Below are 18,026 nucleotides of genomic sequence, written 5' to 3'. Positions count from 1 at the left end.
TTCTCCTGTCTCAGCCTCCCGGAGTAGCTGGGATTACAGGCACACACCACCACACCCGGCTAATTTTTGTATTTTTAGTAGAGACAGGGTTTCACCATATTGGTCAGGCTGGTCTCGAACCCCTGACTTCAGGTGATTCACCCACCTCAGCCTCCCAAAGTGTTGGGATTACAGGCGTGAGCCACTGCACCCAGCCAGAAAAATTGTAAAGTCTCCTCCTTACACAGCTGAACTTGTGAACTGAGATTCCTACCCATAATAAAATGACAGAGCACTTTCTTCGGGCCAGGCCGGCCTAATGAGGCTTGTGAACCCGGGGCCTCTGCTGTGAGGCTGGAGGTGCTAAGATCTATGGTGGACACTGCTTGCCTCAGGCATGGGACAGGTGATAGGAGAGCTGGAGCCCAGCAGGCCAGCAGATGCGGTGGGGAGGGAGGTCTTACCCTTTCTGAGAGAACTTCATGGCTGAGTGGATGGGGTAGCCGTTGGGGCCCATGATGTTGCACCGAGCATTGCACAGCAGCAGTACGCGGACCATCTCCTGCTTCCCCAGCTGGCAGGCCAGGTGCAGCGGGGTCAGCCCTTGGTTATTCACCTGGTTCAGGCCAGCCACTGCATTCTTTCCAAGGAGCTGATGAAAGAGGAAGGGAAGTTTGACTCCATAGGATGCTAATAAGAACGTAAAGAGGCCGGGCACAGTCGCTCACGCCTGTAATCCTAGCACTTTGGGAGGCCAAGGTGGGTGGATCACCCAAGGTCAAGAGTTTGAGACCAGCCTGGCCAACATGGTGAAATGTCATCTCTACTAAAAATACAAAAAGTAACTGGGCGTGGTGGCAGGCACCTGTAATCCCAGCTACTTGGGAGGCTGAGGCAGGAGAATTGCTTGAACCCAGGAGGCAGAGGTTGCAGTGAGCTGAGATTGCGCCATTGTACTCCAGCCTGGGCAACATGGCAAAAACTCTGTCTCAACAAAAAAAAAAAAGTAAAAAGAAGCACCAGGAAAGCCAAGTGCCTTTCCTCCCATGGGAAGGAAGGGGTGACCTGGCATGACTGTGGCTCACATGAAACGTTTCTGAGTCAAGGAACTTAAAAGGTGGCCGTATCTCGGGATGGGCACTGGGGGTCCAGGCGGGAGTGATTCTTGCTTTTCATTCTGTCCTGATTGATGTTTTTCTACACACAGGTACTATGTTTCCAATGAAAGAACGGCAGTATTAAAAAGAGAACTAGGGGCCAGGCGCAGTGGCTCAAACCTGTAAACCCAACACATTGGGAGGCAAGAGGATCACCTGAGACCAGGAGTTTGATACCAGCCTGGGCAACACAGGGAGACCCGTCTCTATCAAAAAATTTTTAAAAATTAGCTTGGCCGGGCGCGGTGGCTCAAGCCTGTAATCCCAGCACTTTGGGAGGCCGAGATGGGCGGATCACAAGGTCAGGAGATCGAGACCATCCTGGCTAACACGGTGAAACCCCGTCTCTACTAAAAAAAATACAAAAAAAAAACTAGCCGGGCGAGGTGGCGGGCGCCTGTAGTCCCAGCTACTCGGGAGGCTGAGGCAGGAGAATGGCGTGAACCCGGGAGGCGGAGCTTGCAGTGAGCTGAGATCCGGCCACTGAACTCCAGCCTGGGCGACAGAGCGACACTCCGTCTCAAAAAAAAAAAAAAAAAAAAAAAATTAGCCTGTGTGCTGTAATCCCAGCACTTTGGGAGGCCGAGAAGGGCGGATCACGAGGTCAGGAGATCAAGACCATCCTGGCTAACACGGTGAAACCCCGTCTCTACTAAAAAAAAAAAAAAAAAATACAAAAAACTAGCCGGGTGAGGTGGCGGGCACTTGTAGTCCCAGCTACTCGGGAGGCTGAGGCAGGAGAATGGCGTAAACCCGGGAGGTGGAGCTTGCAGTGAGCTGAGATCCGGCCACTGCACTCCAGCCTGGGCAACAGAGCGAGACTCCGTCTCAAAAAAAAAAAAAAAAAAAAAAAAAAATTAGCCTGTGTGGTGGCACGAGCCTGTAGTCCCAAGCTGCTCAGGAGGTTGAGGTGGGAGGATCACCTGAGCCCAGAAGGTCGAGGCTGCAGTGAGCCACGATTGCGCCACTGCACTCCAGCCTGGGTGACAGAGCTAGATAGACCCTGTCTCAAAAAAAAGAAAGCACTAGGAGGGTTTTACTCTCTTTTAGCTGAATGCTGTCCCCATGAGGTTCATTACAACAACCACAGTGCACCTATGTGACACCAGGGTCACCTCACAGCAGTCCCACTGGGCCTGGAGGCAGGCCAGAGACACAGCAGGGAGAGCAAGGGGCTGGCATCGAGGCCAGTGAAAGATCAAGCCCCACCCTCTCAGCTTTGTGGCCCTCCCTGGGCACACTTCTTAACAACACTGAACCTCAGCTTCTTCGGAGAGGAAAGGGGAATAATGACCTCCACCCTATAAGTGTATTCTCAGAATTAACTAGAACATATACAACACTCAGTTCAGGGTCAGGCACCAATCAGCACCCGATGAAGGACAGCTGCAGTCGTGCATGACCACTGAGAAGCGGGTGTGCGTGCCCCCACGTGGAGGCAGGGTCTGCGCGGAACCGTGCTGGGTACGCAGAGGATTGTCAGCAAAAGCGGAGTTCAACTGTGGGTGGAGAATTCCCTTCCCTGAGAGCACGAAGCATAAGATATGGAATCCGCATTTTCTGGGCCAGGCGCAGTGGCTCACATCTGTAATCCTGGCATTTTGGGAGGCCGAGGCGGGTGGATCACTTGAGGCCAGGAGTTGGAGACCAGCCTGGGCAACACGGCAAAACCCCATCTCTACTAAAAATACGGAAATTACCCAGGCTTGGTGGCACATGCCTGTAATCCCAGCTACTCAGGAAGCTGAGGCACGAGCATCACCTGAACCCAGGAGGCAGAGGTTGCAGTGAGCCAAGATCACACCACTGCACTCCAGCCTGGGCAACAGAGGGAGACTCTGTCTTAAAAAAAAAAAAAAAAAAAAAACAAGGAATCCACATTTTCTGGAATAACGTGGTTGCATTCTGATGCCAAGGCACAGAGAACATGATCTTTAGAAGAATTTTCTAATTCTAGACAATAAAACATAATCCAACATCCTGTCTTTTCTGTTCAATCTAATACATGAAATAGCTATTTAATAATATCACCCATCAGCTTGCCCACAATTAAAAAATCACATCTTTTACCCAGGTAATCAAAAACGTTAACAGGAAGGCCTCTGGCATAAATGCCTACAGGAACTGGAGAGAGCTCGGTTTGCTTGGTTTGAATTGCTGTAAAACAGGGGTGTCCAATATTTTGGCCTCCCTGGGCCACACTGGAAGAATTGTCTTGGATCACACATAAAATACAAGACCGCTAACGACAGCTGATCTAAAAAAAAGGTCCGTGCATGAATCTCATAATGTTTTAAGAAAGTTTATGAATTTGTGTTGGGCCACATTCAAAGCTGTCCTGGGCTGCATGCAGCCTGCAGGGCCGCAGGTTGGACAAGCTCGCAAAAGGTTAAGCCCAGGTCCCGCTGGCCCACGAGCCCCTCCAGGCAGGTATCTGGCTCACAGACTGTGCTCAGGAAAAGTGGAACTGAACTGACTGGCTGGAGCTGGGCCTTGGGTTTATTTTACTGGGTTGGAGGTCGTCCCTAGGGTTATCAAGCAAAGAGACCGAGGACGGTGGCTCCTGGAAAAGCGCTGGGAGGGAAGAGCCAGCGAGGGGTCTGCACCCTCCATGAAGGAGCTCAGGCCTCAAGGACCAACACGGGACAGTAAGAGGCCCAAGAGTGACACCCGAGCCCAGGGGCCCAAAGGGAACTGTGGACACCGGGAGGTATCAGTACCAGTCACCCTGCCCTTCCCCCTGCTCACCTGTAGCACCTGGGAATTGTCACCCTGGACAGCATAATGGAAGACCGTCTCTCCCTTGTTGTCGGTGACATCCATCTGAGCGTGGCAGTACTGCACCAGCTCCACCAGGATCTCCCCATCACCCTTGCGGCAGGCCAGGTGCAGGGGTGTGCAGCCCTCCTCATTCTCCGTGCAATTGGCACAGCTGCAGGGAAGGGCCAGGGTGAGCAGAGGTGAGCAGGTGTGGCACAAGGCGGCAGGGGAACCTAAGTCGGAACCTAAGTCGGAAACTCAGACATTCTGGTTTATTTGAGCTCAAAAGCATTCCCACCACTCAGCTAGTTGGGCTGATTTGAATGTATTTATATCTGATGTGACCTGTATCAGGTTTTTGTTCAGTTTGCTCACTTGTACAAGAGATGGACCCCAGGGCCACACCAGCAAGAAGTGGGCAGGGTGGTGGCACAGGAAAGGGTCGCAGAAGCGGATATCTCACTAGCCTCAGGCAATTCACTTAACCTTCCTTGGCGTCAATATCCTTATCTACACAACCTGCTGTGCCTGCCCCAGGAAATGGACAGAGCCGTCGTGAGATGAGACACGGTGCTGTCCAAGAGAAGAGCACGCCTGGAAACTAAAGTGCAGTGAGGGTTTTTGTTTTGTTTTGATTTTTGAGATGGACTTTCGCTGTTGTTGCCCAGGCTGGAATGCAGTGATGCAATCTCGGCTTACTGCAACCTCCGCCTCCCGGGTTTAATCGTCAGCCTCTCGAGTAGCTGGGATTACAAGCATGCGCCACCACGCCTGGCTAATTTTTTGTATTTTTAGTAGAGACAGGGTTTCACCATGTTGGCCAGGCTGGTCTCAAACTCCTGACCTCAAGTGGTATGTCTGCCTCAGCCTCCAAAACTGCTGGGATTACAAGTATGAGCCAGCACACCCGGCCAGCAGTGAGGTTGAGTTCTGGGCCTAGGAACTTAACTGAGCCATCTGGGGTAGAGACTCAGAGGAGGTGTGGCTACCTCTGCACAAGATGGCCAACTGGTGTCCTGTGCAAGTGTGGGCACAGTACCCTCACCAGGGGCAACCGCTGCTCCATCTGCTGGCTGAATGGATTCACAAAAGGAGGCCTTCAGCTTCCAGAAGAGCGGCCTGGAAGCAGACACCAAGGATCCAAGCCCCTCTTTCACCCTCTCTGGCTGAGTGACCGGCACAAATCCTGTTAGCTCTCTCTAGAATGACAATACGTGGGTCGGGCATGGTGGCTCACGCCTGGAATCCCAACACTTTGGGAGGCCGAGGAGGGCAGATCACCTGAGGTCAGGAGTTCGAGACCAACCTGGCCAACATGGTGAAACCCGTCTCTACTAAAAATACAAAAATTACCTGGGCATGATGACACACGCCTGCACTCCCAGCTATTTGGGAAGCTGAGGCAGGAGAATCACCTGAACCCAGGAGGCAGAGGTTGCAGTGAGCCGAGATCACACCACTGCACTCCAGCCTGGGTGACAGACTAAGACTCCATCTCAAAAAACAATAAAATAAAATAAAATCACGATACCTTGTGGGGGTTGGGAAAATTCAATTTCACGGTGGGTAGAAATCAGCTCCCACAGACCTGGCACCTGGTGAGCACTCCGGACTCCAGAAATATTACATTGTCCTTCTTACATTTTAATCTGGTAGCAATGCCGTACCTTTTTTTTTTTTTTTTTCTTTTTTCCTAGAGACAAGGTCTCATTCTGTCGCCCAGGCTGAAGTGCAGTGGTACAATCATAGCTCACTGTAACCTATAACTCCTGGGCTCAAGTAATCCTCCTGCCTCAGCATCCCAAGTGGCTAGGACTACAGACACATGCCACCACATACAGCTAATTTTTTAATTTTTTCGTAGAGACAAGGTCTTGCTATTTTGCCAGGCTGGTCTTGAACTCCCAGCCTCAAATGATCCTCCCTCCTCAGCCTCTCAAAGTGCTGGGACTGCATTAGTGAGCAACCATGCCAGGCCCTGCTCCTTTTAAAGTCAAACTACGGAGGGGAACGGAGGCCTGCAGCCCCCACTGCCCATACAAGCTGGTACACACACATTGTCCAAATGGTCTTGTTCCCTTGCTCACCTGATGACACGGCTGTGATGGAAGCACTCGCGGATCCCTAGCTCCACAGCCAGGTGGGCCACTGACCAGCTGGGGTGGTTACGGATGAGGTCGGTCAGGTGCTGCAGGACTTCAGTGTGCAGGACTTGGGGGGAGCTCTCATAGAAGGGTAGCAGCTGCGAGGAATACTGCTGGAAATTCACCAGGGCGTCAGTCTCCAACCCCAGCTGGAAGAGTCTGTAGAGCCAGGACAGAGGAGCAAGACCCAGAAATGAGCCAGGCGGGACCCTCAGCCCACATCCCTGCTGGAATCAGAAGGTCCCCAGACTGCAGCCTGGCCTGCCCCAGCCTGACTCCCCTCCCAAGCAAACACACACACACATCTATACACATGTAAACGACATAATGGCATTTAGGTTAGACGTTGTTTTTTAGAGACAAACCCAGCTCTGTAACCCAGGCTGGGGTGCGGTGGTGTGATCATGACTCACTGCATCTTCGAAGTCCTGGGCTGAAGGGATCCTCCTACCTTAGCTCTTGAGTAGCTGGGATTACAGGCATGCACCACCATGCCCAGCTAATTTTTTTTTTTTTTTTTTTGGAGATGAGTCTCGTTTTGTCACCTGGGCTGGAGTGCAGTGTTGTAATCTCAGCTCACTGAGACCTTCACCTCTCGGGTTAAAGCAATTCTCCTACCTCAACCTTCAGAGTAGCTGGGATTAAAGGCACGTGCCACCACACCTGGCTAATTTTTTGTATTTTTAGTAGAGATGGGGTTTTGCCATGTTGCCCAGGCTGGTCTCGAACCCCTGAGCTCAGGCAATCTGCCTCCCTCAGCCTCTCAAAGTGCTAGGATTACAGGCATGAGTCACTGTGAGCCACGGCACGGCACCTGGCCTAATTTTTTAAATTTTTGTAGAGAGGGGGGGTCTTGCTATGCTGCCCAGGTTGGTCTTGAAGTCCTGGCCTCAAGTGATCCTCCTGCCTCAGCCTCCAAAAGTGCTGGGATTACAGGTGTGAGCCACTGTGCCTGTCTAGATTTTCTTTTATTTTGAAAAACTTTCCTTTTCTTTGGTAATATCATTTATTACTTTTATATTTTATTTTACCACAGCCCTGCCATATCCACTTTCCAATTCGATGGCCACATCTGAGAGCCCCAGCCTCCAGTACTTGGCCCCTGTTCATAGTAGGAACTAAGTAAGTATTGTTTAACCTAAATGTACAGCAACAAAGTATTATATAAATTATGGTATAACTATGTAATAAACTATTTTGCAGCCATTAAAATGAGCTATTAAAAAAACAGGGAAATTTTTCTTTTTTTTTTTTTTTTGAGACAGAGTTTCACTCTCGTTGCCCAGGCTGGAGTGCAGTGGCGTGATCTCAGCTCACTGCAGCCTCCATTTCCCAGGTTCAAGCGATTCTCCTGACTCAGCTTCCAGAGTAGCTGGGATTACAGACGCCCGCTACCACTCCCGGCTAATTTTTTGTATTTTTAGAAGAGACAGGGTCTTGTCATGTTGGCCAGGCTGATCTTAAACTCCTGGCCTCAGGCAACTTGCGTGCCTGGGCCTCCCAAAGTGCTGGGATTATAGGCATGAGCCACCGCGCCCAGCCAGCTTTGTTCATTTTTAAGTGTTGGGGTTGAGTCCAAGTTTTGCTACTAAGGTGCTGTGTGATCTTGGGAAATCCTTTTCCCTCTCTGAGCCCCATTTGAAATATGAGACTAACTGTACCTGTCCTACCTACCTCCCAGAGGTGCTGTGAGGACAGATGAAAAAGCACTATAAAAGCACTTTCAAAAAACCAAAACCATTACATGTCAGTGATGGTTACTTAAAGTTCTGACCAGGGCTTTTAACATACCAGAAGGTTTTGTCTTGCATACCACTACAAGCGCAGGAGTTGGCCAGAGTCTAGTAGAGGCAGTTCCCAGAGAGTGCTGGCTCACGAGACCAGTCTGCTGTTCCACAGACAGTGCGTCAATTAACAATTAACTACTGGGCATGTGATCTGTGCCAAATGGAGGAGTCAATTAATGAACAATTGCATAAAATGCTCTGCCCTCCTGAAGCCTTTTTTTTTTTTTTTTTTTTTGAGATGGAGTCTCACTCTGTTGCCCAGGCTGGAGGGCAGTGGCGCGATCTCGGCTCACTGCAAGCTCTGCCTCCCGGGTTCACGCCATTCTCCTGCCTCACCCTCCCAAGTAGCTAGGACTACAGGCGCCCGCCACCACGCCTGGCTACTTTTTTTCCTATTTTTTAGTAGAGACGGGGTTTCACTGTGTTAGCCAGGATGGTCTCCATCTCCTGACCTCGTGATCCGCCTGACTTGGCCTCCCAAAGTGCTGGGATTACAGGCGTGCGCCACCGTGCCTGGCTGCCTATTTTTGTTTGTTTGTTTTTGGAGACACAATCTCACTTTGTCACCCAGGCTGGAGTGCAGTGGCATGATCTCAGCTCACTGCAACATCTGCTCCCCGGGTTCAAGCAATTCTCCTGTAATTCTCCTGCCTCAGCCTCCCTAGTAGCTGGGATTACAGGCATGTGCCACCACACCCAGCTAATTTTTATATTTTTAGTAGGGACAGGGTTTCGCCATGTTGGCCAGGCTGGTCTCGAACTCCTGACCTCAAGTGATCCACCCACCTCGGTCTCCCAAAGTGCTGGAATTACAGGCGTGAGCCACCACGCTTGGCCCGAGCCTTTGTTATTATGGGGGAGATCAACAAAATGACTTAAGTAAAAACACAAAATAAGGAAGTACATTAAATAAACTATAAGGTAATCAGTGTTAGAGAAACAACAAAAACCACAACAAAGGTAGGGAAGGAGGAGGTGGAAAGAAGCCATTCCTCATTGCCCTTGGCTGGGTTTTTCCTTCATCTCACCAACCCCTCAACATCAGGGCACTCCATATCAAGTGTTGCCGATATGTCAGAGAATGACAACTGAAAACTGACCGCTGGAATTAGCATCACCGAGACATGCACGACCTTGACAACAATACTTTTAGCGGAATGGTGGGAACCAAGACCTGATTAAAGTGGGTTTAAGGACAGGACGTGAGAATCTGAGGATTGCAAAGACAGATATTTTTGAGGAGTTTTGCTGTGGAGAGGAGCAAATAAAGTGGGGAATGGGGAAAGTGTAATCAGGCATTTGAATGCTGATGGGAACGATGATTCTGTCTCAGAACTTCCACTTTCCATTAACGGCAGACTAGGGAATATGAAACAGACCACCTACTGAGGACAGCCAGAAATGCTGGACAAATTATTAAAAAACATCTGCTGGCAGGCACTGTATACCTCAAAAGACACTGACGACTCACTAGGCTGGAAGGAATGATGGAAACTGAGGAACTGAGCTCAGTGTTCAGGTGGCTGTTACTGGAGAGGATGGGGAATGAGCAGCACCAGTAACAGCGTCATGGGGCTCAGGACACAGGGACTGGAGCCCAGGGGTCTGCCAACAGGAGAGCCCTGATGAACATCTCTTACTTTGGGTTAGGGTCCTAAAGAACTACTTAGCCTAGGAATAAGGGTGAGCCATGCACAGACACGCTCTCACAGGGACCACAGTTCAGCCTCAAGTAATTTCAGTTCCAGAAACTAGACTGAGGTTATCCTAGTTGCAAGTGTTCCCAGGTACCTAGGAGAAGCAAAAATAAATTCATTCTTTATAAGGAAACATCAAACTAGGCTCCAGATTATTTCTTTTTTTCTTTGAGACTCCAGCTCTGTTGCCCAGGCTGGAGTGCAGTGGTGTGATCTCTGGTCACTGCAACTTCTGCCTCCTAGTTCAAGTGATTCTCCTGTCTCAGCCTCCAGAGTAGCTGGGATTACAGAAACCTGCCACCACGCTGGGCTAATTTTTTGCATTTTTAGTAGAGACGGGGTTTTACCGTGTTAGCCAGGATGGTCTTGATCTCCTGATCTCATGATCCGCCCACCTTGGCCTCCCAAAGTGCTGGGATTACAGGCAGGAGCCACCACGCCCGGCCACTCCAGATTATTTCTACAAGCATACTTGCAAATACAATGACCAGCACATAATCAAAACTCACCAGGCCACCAGGAATATGTGGAGATAAGACATGAAAGAAAACCAACAGAAACAATATACAAAAGAAACATATCTGTAAGTGAGGGGGCTGTAAATATTTAAGTTATCCAAAATAGACTTTAAAGTAACTGTGATAACATTCGAGAGGTTAAAAAAGGAAATTTAGAATTTTGGCAAAGACCTTTGAATGATCAAAAAAGGATCAAATGGAAATTACAGAATTAAAAAATATAATCAGGAAAGAGTAAACAGAATAAAGCAAGGAGAGACAAAAGAATAGAAAATATAGTAAAGTAGATAAGAGACATAGACTAATAAAAGATCTAGCATACATATGTAAGTGGAGGATCAGAGGCAGTAGAAAAAGAATCAAATGGAAATCACATTTGAAGAGTTGATGTCTGCAAACTTTCCAAAACTGAACTTTTATTTTTTATTTATTTATTTATTTATTTTTTGTTTTTGTTTTTGTTTTTTTTTTTTGAGACGGAGTCTGGCTCTGTCACCCAGGCTGGAGTGCAGTGGCGCGATCTCGGCTCACTGCAAGCTCCCCCTCCCAGGTTCACGCCATTCTCCTGCCTCAGTCTACCGAGTAGCTGGGACTACGGGCGCCCACCACCATGCCTGGCTAATTTTTTTTGTATTTTTAGTAGAGACGGGGTTTCACCGTGTTAGCCAGGATAGTCTCGATCTCCTGACCTTGTGATCCGCCCCCTCGGCCTCCCAAAGTGCTGGGATTACAGGTGTGAGCCACCGCATCCGGCCTTTTTTTTTTTTTTTTTTTTTTGTGAGAGGGACTCTCGCTCTGTCGCCCAGGCTGGAGTGAGTGCAGTGGCGTGATCTCGGCTCACTGCAAGCTCCACCTCGCTGGTTCATGCCATTCTCCTGCTTCAGCCTCCCGAGTAGCTGGGACTACAGGTGCCCGCCACCACACATAGCTAATTTTTTGTATTTTTAGTAGAGACGGCATTTCACTGTGTTAGCCAGGATGGTCTCGATCTCCTGACTTCGTGATCCGCCCGCCTCAGCCTCCCAAAGTGCTGGGGATTACAGGCGTGAGCCACTGTGGTCAGGCATAGTGGCTCATATCTGTAATCCCAGCACTTTGGGAGGCCGAGGTGGGTGGATCACCTGAGGTCAGGAATTCCCGACTAGCATGCAGTGAGCCGAGATCACCCCCCTTCACTCCAGCTTAGGCAAAAGAGTGAAACTCCATCTCAAAATAAATAAATAAATAAACAAAAAACATTATTCTGCTGACTTAACATACCCTATAAGCCCTCCCTGACGCCACTGCCAAAACACATAGAAAAAAACAAAAACAAGAAAGCCCCAAAAATCCACACTTAGCACCTTGTGGGGGTCTTAAAACACGGCCCCCTAAATCATTGATATTCCTTGCACTGAGCAGTGGGAATTTGTATCTCTTTACCCTTTAATCTGGCGATGTAACTGCGTTACCAACAGAATATGGCAAAAATGATGCTGTCCCAGCTTCCAGACCAATGCCTTAAGAGACTGGAAGTTTCTATTTCTCTTTTCTTGGGGCCCAGCCATCATGCCACAAGGAGGCTGCAGCAACCCATGGTGAGGACTCTTGATCCTGGGCCCTGAGCCCTGAATGAACTCCCAGCCAACAGCCAGCACCAACTTGCCAGCTGCGAGTTGCCTTAGATGGTGCCATATAAAGTAGAGCTGAGGCTTTCCCACTGAGCTCTGCTCAAATTGTAGATTTATGGACTAAATAAATGATTACTGTTATAAGCTGTTCTGGAGTAGTTTGTTACATAGTAGTAACTGATAATGACACATATGTTGCACAATATGTATTGTATGTAACATAGCAATTGCTGATATATGTGCATACTATACCTGCTGAAAATAAAATACAAGGAGGAAATATTTAAAATAGCAGAAGAAAAAAAGTTATCTTCAAAGGGCAACCATTAGAATAACAGTTGGTTTCTCAACAATGGAAGCCAGAGATAATGGAATGACTTCCTCAGAGAGCTAAAACAAAATAAATGCTGGCCAGGCATGGTGGCTCATGCCTGTAATCCCAGCACTTTGGGAGGCCAAGGCAGGCAAATCACTTGAGCTCAGGAGTTCGAGATCAGCCTGGGCAACATGGTGAAACCCCATCTCTACTAAAACTACAAAAATTAGTCAGGCGTAGTGGTGCATGGTTGTAGCCCCAGCTACTCAGGAGGTGGAAGGAGGAGAATCGCTTGAACCTGGGAGGTGGAGATCGTGCCACTGTACTCCAGCCTGGGCCACAGAGCGAGACTCTGTCTCTAAATAAATAAACAAATAAATGCCAATGAGAATTCTGTACTTAGCACACAAAACAAAATGAAAACAAAAACAAAACCTTCAAGAACATGGTTAAAATTAAAACATTTCACTAGTCAAACAAAAAACCCAGAGACTTTGTCATTAGCAGACCTACATGAAAGGAAATACAAAAGCTTTTTCTTTCCTTTTTTTTTTTTTTTTGGAGACAAGGTCTCACTCCTGTTACCCAGGCTGGAATGCAGTGGTGCGATCACTGCTCACTGCACCCTCAACCTCCCATGTTTAAGTAATCCTCCCGCCTCAGCCTCCCAAGTAGCTGGGACTACAGGCGTGCACCACGGCACCCAGCTAACTTTTTGTATTTTCGGTAGAGACAGGGTTTTGCCATGTAGCCCAGGCTGGTCTGGAAATCCTGGGCTCAAGCGATCCTCCCGCCTTGGCTTCCCAAAGTGCTGGGATTACAGGCGTAAGCCATCGTGCAGGGCCAAAAGCTTTCTCTTTATGTGGAATGAACACGATCCTAGATGGATGCTCAAAGAGGCATGAAAGAATGAAGCCCCATGGCAAGTTAAATATGTGGGGAAATCTAAATAAGTATTGATGGTATAGTGTCTTGTTAGGTTTAAAATAAAAACTAAATAAAACAATAGCACACGGCATTGAAGCCTGGAAGGGAATACATAGCTAAAGGGTTCTAAGACTACCTTATTGTTCTGGAAGATACTAATGGACCTTCAGTGGGCCAAAGACATATCTTGTAATCTCTAAGGTTCTGTCAAGATGTGCAAATGGTTTCAGACTTTGCCCCGCTTGCTGTTGTCTAAGTTTTGCTCCAGAAGAAGGTATAATCTTGATTATGCTGAAAAGTAAGCAAACTTACTCTGTGTTCTACGAGACCCTAACTCTATTTTCCGAGGCTGTCTGCTGTATAAACATCCTTTGAAGGTAGCCTGAAATAAAGGTAGTGCTATAATTTGGATGTCTGCCCCCAAAACCTCATGTTAAATTTTGATCCCAATGTTAGAGGTGGGGGGCTAATGGGAGGTGTTTGGGCCATAGGGGTAGATCCCTCATGAATGAATTAATGCCCTCCCTGTGGGGTGGGGGTGAGTGAGTTTTCTCTGTTCGTTCCTATAAGAACTGGTTGTTAAAAACAGCCTGGCACTTTTTTTTTTTCTTTGAGACAGAGTTTCGCTCTTGTCGCCCAGGCTGGAGTGCAATGGCGCCATCTTGGTTCCCTCTAACCTCCGCCTCCTGGGTTTGAGCAATTCTCCTGCCTCAGCCTCCCGAGTAGCTGGGATCACAGGCATGGACCACCACGCCCAGCTAATTTTTTTGTATTTTTTTAGTAGAGACAGGGTTTCTCCATGTTGGTCAGGCTGGTCTCAAACTCCCGACCTCAGGTGATCCACCCGCCTTGGCCTCCAAAAGTGCTGGGATTACAGGCACAAGCCACAGTGCCCGGCCCGAGCCTTGCACTTTTTAACAACAGTTAACAACTTCTTTTCTCTTCTTCACTTCCTTTCTTGCCATGTGACGCTGGTAAGATGCTGGCACCATGTTTCTTGTAAGGCCTGAAGAGTCACGAGACAAATAAAACCTTTTTTTTTTTTGAAACGGAGTCTTGCTCTGTCACCTACGCTGGAGTGCAGTGGCACGATCTCGGCTCACTGCAAGCTCTGCCTCCTGGGTTCATGCCATTCTCCCACCTCAGCCTCCCCAGTAGCTGGGACTGCAGGCGCCCGCCACCACGCCCGGCTAATTTTTTTTTGTATTTTTAATAGAGATGGGGTTTCACCATTTAGCCAGGATGGTCTTGATCTCCTGACCTCATGATCCACCCGCCTTGGCCTCCCAAAGTGCTGGGGATTACAGGCGTGAGCCACCACGCCCCGCTAAGACAAACAAAACCTCTTCTATGTATAATACTCAGACTTAGGTATTCCTTTATAACAACACTAAACAGACAAAAACAGGTAGTCAATGTCTCCACTAGCAGGATGTATAGAAACATGAGAGAGACTCTTGGAGAACGATCTCCCAACAGTTACTACTAAAAAGTGTATAACTTCCAGGCTAACACAGAGAAAAAACAGAATCGTATGAAAACGCTCAATCACAAACTGCAAAAGCATTATGCTAAGTGACAAGTCAGACTCATAAGACTACATGCTATATGATTAAAAGCAGCAGTGATGGAAAGCAGGAAGACGTCCTCCTGCAGGGAAAAAAAAAAGGAAGCACATAGGTGTTTGCCCAGGGGTGGGGTGGGTGCCATGGACTACAAAGGAGCATAAAGGAAATTTGGGGAATAACAGAAATGTCTCATATCTTGATTGTGGTGGTGGTTACATGGGGGTGTTCTGTTATCAAAATCCATCAAATGAAGGTGGAGGCAAAGCAAGATGGCCAAATAGGGCCAGGCGCGGTGGCTCACGCCTATAATCCCAGCACTTTGGGAGGCCAAGGTGGGTGGATCACCTGAGGTCAGGAGTTTGAGACCAGCCTGGCCAACATGGCGAAACCCTGTCTCTACTAAAAATACAAAAATTAGTCAGGCACGTGGCTGCCGCCCCATCTGTCAAGTGAGGAGCAGCTCTCTCTGGCCGCCGCCCCGTCTGGGAAGTGAGGAGTGCCTCTGCCAGGCCCCCACCCTGTCTGGGAAGTGAGGAGCACCTCTGCCTGGCTGCCATGTAGCCTTCCAAGTGTGAAGTGACAGCCTTGTATGTGATCTTTCTGCCTTCCCCAAGTTTGCATTTTCAACATTAAAGTTTACTTTTTAATTAAAAAAAAAAATTAGCCAGGCATGGTGGCGGGCACCTGTAATCCCAGCTACTCGGGAGGCTGAGGCTGGAGAATCGCTTGAACCCGGGAGGCAGAGGTCACAGCGAGCTGAGATCGTGCCATTGCATTCCAGCCTGGGTGAAAGAGCAAAACTCCGTCTCAAAAAAAAATTAAAAAAAAAAAGATATCCAAATAGAAACCTCCACCAATTGTCCTCCCTGGAGGAACACCAAGTTGAACAACTACACACACACAAAAGTACCTTCATAAAAAGCATAAATCAGCCTAGGTGCCAGCTCAGCTACAGTGCAGTAGAGCACCAAGAGGGCTCTTGGGGTCCCAGATTCTAAGTATTGGCTCTGGGAGGGCATTTCTGGACCTGCCGTGGGCCAGAGGGGAGCACATTGCCCTGAAGTGAGAGTCCCAGCCTGGCTGCATTCACCACAAGCTGACTCAAGAGCCCGTAGGCCCTGAATGAACATTAGCGGTGGCCAGGCAGTACTTGCCACAGGGCTGGGGCAGTGGTGGCCATGGAGAGAGACTTCTCTGCTTGTGGAAAGAGGAGGGAAGAGTGGGAAGGACTTGTCTTATGGGTTGGGTGTCAGCCAGGCTGTAAGAGAATAGAGCACTAGGGAGATTACTAAGGTTTCTGACTCCAGTCCCTGCCTCCCAGATGGCATTTAAAGACCTTCCCAGGATAGGGGTCGGGGGAACTTGCTGCTTTGAAGGGAAGGACATAACCTCCCTGGCTTCATTGCCTGCTGACTGTAGAGCCTAGGGCCTTAAGCAAACATAGACAGTAGCCAGGCAGTGGTGACTGTAGGCCTTGGGTGAGACCCAGTGCTGTGCTAGCTTCAGGTCTGACCCAGCACAGTCCTAGTGATAGTGGCCACAGAGGTGCTTGTGTCACCCCTCCCCTAGCTCCAGGCACAGAGAGAGAGACTCCATTTTGGGGGGAGAAAGTAAGGGAAGAGAACAAGAGTCTCTGCCTGTTAATCCAGAGAATTCTTCCAGAGCTTATCTAAGACCACCCAAGTGGTACTTTTACGAGTCTGCAAGAGCCACAGTATCAGTAGGCTTGGGGTATCCCCTAATGCAGATATGGCTGCAGTGACCAAAAACTTAGGTCACAATACCCAAGTCCCTTTTATTACCTAGAAAGTCTTCCTAAGAAGAACAGGTACAAACAAGCCCAGACAGCAAAGACTACAATAAATACCTAACTTCAATGCCCAGACAGTGACGAACATCACAAGCATCAAGATCATACAGGAAAACATGACCTCACCAAATGAACTAAATAAGGTACCAGTGGCCAATTCTGGAGAGACAGAGATATGTGACCTTTCAGACAGAGAATTCAATATAGCTGTTTTGAGGAAACTCAATGAAATTCAAGATAACACAGAGAAGAAATTCAGAATCCTATCAGATAACTGACTTAACAAAGAGATTGAAATAATTTAAAAGAATCAAGCAGAAATTCTAGAGTTGAAAAACACAGTTCACATACTGCTAAATGCTAAAGGGAGTTTTTCAATCTGAAAGAAAAGGACATTAATGAACAATAAGAAATCACCTGAAAGTACAGAACTTACTGGTAATAACCAGTACACAGAAAAATACAGAATATTATAACACTCTCGTATGTAGGCCATTCATATCTTGAGTAGAAAGACTAAAAGAGGAACCAACCAAAAATAATAACTACAACTTTTCAAGACTTAAACAGTACAATAAGTTAAAAAGTTGGGGACAAAGTTAAAATGTAGAGTTTTTATTAGTTTCATCTTTGCTTGTTTATCTGTTTATGCAATCAGTGTTAAGTTGTCATCAATTTAAAATATTAGGTTATAAGATACTGTTTGCAAGCCTCATGTTAACCTCAAATCAAAAAACATACAGCCAATACACAAAAAAATAAAAAGTAAGAAATGAAAACATACCACCAGAGAAAATCACTTTTACTAAAAGGAAAACAGGAAGGAAAGAAAGAAGATCACAAAACAACCAGAAAAAAATTAATAAAGTGGCAGGAATAAGTCCTTACTTGTCAATAATAACATTGAACATAAATGGACTAAACTCTCCAATCAAAAGACACAGAGTGGCAGAATGTATAGAAAAACAAGAAGCAGCGATCTGTTGCCTACACGAAATACACTTCACCTATAAAGACACACATAGACTGAAAATAAAGGGATGGAGAAAAATATTCCATGTAAATGGAAACCAAACAAGAGCAGGAATAGCTATGCTTCTATCAGGCAAAACAGACTTTAAGACAAAAACTATAAAAAGAGACAAAGAAGGTCATTATATAAAAGGGTCAATTCAGCAAGATAATGTAACAATTTTAAATATATATGCACCCAACACTGGAACACCCAGATATATAAAGGAAGTATTCTTAGAGCTAAAGAGAGAGATAGACCTCAGCGGGGCACAGTGGCTCACGCCTGTAATCCCAGCACTTCAGGAGGCCGAGGCAGGTGGATCACGAGGTCAGGAGATTGAGACCATCCTGGCTAACATGGTGAAACCCCGTCTCTACTAAAAATACAAAAAATTAGCCAGGCGTGGTGGCGGGCACCTGTAGTCCCAGCTACATGGGAGGCTGAGGCAGGAGGATGGCGTGAACCCAGGAGGCGGAGCTTGCAGTGAGCCGAGATGGCACCACTGTACTCCAGCCTGGGCGACAGAGCGAGACTCTGTCTCAAAAAAAATAAATAAATAAAGAGAGAGATAGACCTCAATACAATAATAGCTGGAGACTTCAATACTCCACTTTCAGCATTAGACAGATTATCCAGACAGAAAATCAACCAAGAAACACCAGCCTTAGTCTGCAGTATAGAGCAGATGAACCTATTAGATATTTACAGAGCATTTCATCCAACAGCTGCAGAATACAC

At 47.6% G+C, this 18,026-nt stretch overlaps 1 protein-coding gene across 19 annotated transcripts in view; it reads right to left on the bottom strand.

Moving 5' to 3' along the window:
• Positions 1-18,026, bottom strand: part of PLA2G6 (phospholipase A2 group VI) — a 96,414-nt gene that overhangs the window by 27,690 nt on the left and 50,698 nt on the right. For 14 of the 19 annotated variants that reach the window (XR_012418739.1, XR_012418738.1, XR_012418740.1 and 11 more), the window contains exons 3-5: positions 5,984-6,199; positions 3,885-4,068; positions 444-631 (exon numbers count right to left, since the gene is read on the bottom strand). Coding sequence is in view for 14 of the 19 variants with exons in the window: in XM_045363638.3 (XP_045219573.2) it covers positions 444-631; positions 3,885-4,068; positions 5,984-6,199 (588 nt within the window). In the remaining 5 variants the exon portion in view is untranslated. The remainder of the gene's footprint in view (positions 1-443; positions 632-3,884; positions 4,069-5,983; positions 6,200-18,026) is intronic. The other 5 variants (XM_074003779.1, XM_074003777.1, XM_074003782.1 and 2 more) reach the window with 1 other exon arrangement.

Source organism: Macaca fascicularis, chromosome 10 (assembly GCF_037993035.2).
Source record: "Macaca fascicularis isolate 582-1 chromosome 10, T2T-MFA8v1.1".
In the NCBI taxonomy this organism is placed as follows: Eukaryota; Metazoa; Chordata; class Mammalia; order Primates; family Cercopithecidae; genus Macaca; species Macaca fascicularis.
Note: the sequence above shows the minus strand (reverse complement) of the source record. Positions and strands in the feature narration are given on the sequence as shown.